The sequence below is a fragment of the Lactuca virosa genome, chromosome 8, assembly GCF_052849685.1.
Source record: "Lactuca virosa cultivar CGN04683 chromosome 8, Lactuca_virosa_CGN04683_v6, whole genome shotgun sequence".
In the NCBI taxonomy this organism is placed as follows: Eukaryota; Viridiplantae; Streptophyta; class Magnoliopsida; order Asterales; family Asteraceae; genus Lactuca; species Lactuca virosa.
The window spans coordinates 12,066,701-12,069,554 of NC_136433.1; the positions used below are offsets into that span (position 1 = coordinate 12,066,701).

The 2,854-nt window shown below is 32.0% G+C and overlaps 1 protein-coding gene across 1 annotated transcript; it reads left to right on the forward strand.

Annotated features, from left to right (window-relative positions):
• The first annotated feature begins 674 nt into the window (after positions 1–674).
• LOC145129151 (F-box protein PP2-A12-like) lies at positions 675–2,854 on the forward strand. The gene is made up of 3 exons (XM_079063887.1): positions 675–1,150; positions 1,233–1,351; positions 2,235–2,854. The coding sequence occupies exons 1-3, from the start codon at positions 812–814 to the stop codon at positions 2,659–2,661; spliced, it is 885 nt and encodes a 294-aa protein (XP_078920013.1). The 5' UTR covers positions 675–811; the 3' UTR covers positions 2,662–2,854.

Below are 2,854 nucleotides of genomic sequence, written 5' to 3' on the forward strand. Positions count from 1 at the left end.
TAACATGTTCCAATGTCTTGTTTAATAGTTCATCTTATACTTCGATGGCTCAAAATGCACAAAAGTTAATTTATAGACTATATAAAACCAAAAGCAAGAGTTTGTAGGATTTTAATGACAATAACCCCTCTTGGATAATCTAGCTAACATCTTATGAAAACAAAATTGTATGGACGAAACAAGGTATTAGAAGTTTTTGTTATGTGGATTACTTGTGAACCTTCACCGTATTTTATAAAGATCAAAACCACATATTTCGTAAGTTTAAGAAATCTAAAACCTCTTATTTTGTAGGTATGATACCAGATAGTTCCGAAATAGTTCTCGGAAAAAAGTATTTCACAATTTATAATGTAGGTCGAAATTGACCAAGTTCCAAAATTGATGGTGAATTATACATAACAATGTTAATAGAGTACAACGGATCATGCATAGCAATGTTATATCCCCTAGATCTATAGTTATAGTCTTTAAAAGAATTAGTTTTATCATACAAAAAGGCTTAGCGGTGCAGCTTGTTGACCGCTTGTCATATCACTCGTTGAACGATGATAATTAAATTAATAAAAGTTATAACTGTGCTAATTATATAATTAAAAGAAAATTGGTATTTTTGTGAATCTCACTTTAATTAATAACAATAAGCCATTGTTATGAACAAACAATATTAAATTAAAGGATCGGGCACATCTCTTAAATAAGAAAGCTTGATGCATAATTGCCCAAAGAATTCATGCCTCCGGCGTAAACCAGCTTTATCTCTCCCTCTCGCTTAACCAACAATATCACTCCACTTTTTTGGTTTTTGTTTATGGGTTCTGGTTTTTCAAGCATCTTTTCGGACAACAATGACAAAGCTCCGGCGAGCAGCAGCCTGCAGGGTTTGGGAGACTTGCCGGAGAACTGTTTAGCTATGGTCCTCGAACACTTTGACGCACCGGAGATCTGTAACTTGGCCCTTGTGAATCGTGTTTTTTATCAGGCTTCTTGTGCTGATTTACTGTGGGAATCAAAGTTGCCGGAAAACTATGGTGTTCTTATCAAGAAACTGCTGATGTTACACGAGGATGATAGCAGTTTCAGATGTTTGCGTAAGAAAGATATATATAGTAGATTGTGTTATCCCATTCGCATCTCAAATGGTACCAAGGTATTATTGCTTATCAGCTCCATCTCTTTGTATGTATTAATGGTGTTTGGTTTGATTAGTGTGTGTTTTGATCGACGTACAGGAGGTCTGGAATGAGAAGAAAAGAGGTGGAATATGCATGCTTGTTTCTTGGAAAGGGATGAAGATAACCGGAATACATGATCGGAGATATTGGACCCATGTCTCTACTCTTCAATCCAGGTTTTAGTTCATTTTATAATTATAAATCTATTAATCATCGTTCTTATCATAAAAATATCGTATTTTTATTTTTAACGAATGAACTAAACAGAGACAACGTTCAACTACTTAGATGTGCTAATTATTAATGATTATCTTAGTATTTTCATAAAACTTCGATATGTGGAAATCAATTTCTTATTTTCTTTTAAGATTTTCTCCCGTAATTATTTAACGATATGCATGTGAATAGTTATGACTTCTGATATGCAGATGTTGACAAGATTTAACTTTCCAATTACAATTATTTTTTTAATTTATTCTTAATTATATGAGTTATATGTGAAACCAAGCATCGTATTTTTTTACAAAATGGAATTTTCGGATGAATTTAATTAGTACAAAACTATTTTGGATTTGACTAGCAAAAACTACATCAAATAAAAAACTATATCTCAAATAAATAAACTAATATTATCTGTTTAATATTCCTCGTAGTCTTCTTTGCCTTCCAACTCACGTTCTTTTTCCCAAACACATACGTATCCTCTTCTCCAATCAATACACAACAAGAGATCTTGCTTCAAAATTAAAATTATCTTAATATTTTAATGATTATAAATAAGCTAACGCTTTGATTAAATAATGCCAAAAAGATGCTAACGTATTTATCTATTACACAAGATATATGTTTATTTTGTATACACCTTCAATAAAAGTATTTTACGGATTAATTAAAAATACTTTGTTTTAAATTCATACACGAGTATTTATCGCTTTTAGAAAAGCTTGTGTCAAATTGTTTTTATGGTAACCATGTCAAGAAAAATCTACAAATAAACACTCGAGGATTATAGTTGTTTTGACTTAAGGTTTTTAATTTATTATTATTGTTATTTTGAAGGTTTCATACAATTGCATACCTTAAACAAATATGGTGGCTAGAAGTTGAAGGAGATATTGATTTTGATTTCCCACCAGGGAATTACAGCTTATATTTTCGTCTATATCTTGGAAAAGTATCTGCAAGACAAATCCAACACGGTTCATTTAACAATGATCAAGTCCATGGTTGGGCAATCAATCCAGTATGCTTTAGATTTTGGGTTTCAAATGGTGAGCATGCCATGTCTAAACATTTTCTAAACGAGCAAGGCAAATGGATATGTTATCATGTGGGAGATTTTCTTGTTGATCATGACTGTAATTATGAATCAACGAAGATCAAGTTCTCAATGACACAAATTGATTGTACTCATCAGAAAGGAGGTTTGTCATTGGATTCTGTGCTCATATGTCCTCGGGAAATTGAGACGTGTCACTTGGTTTGAGTGACATGAGTTCGAGCCTCGAGCCTTGGTTCAAAATGGAACACTTCTGGTTTTGTATAGAAAAAACATGTTTGTGAATAGTTTTGCTTGTAAGCATTATAGCCGTCTATCACAATTTGTTTTAATGCGGTATATTTGTTTATATATAAACTTACGGTCTCTGACATAAAAGAAATAGCTCATCATTTTTTAA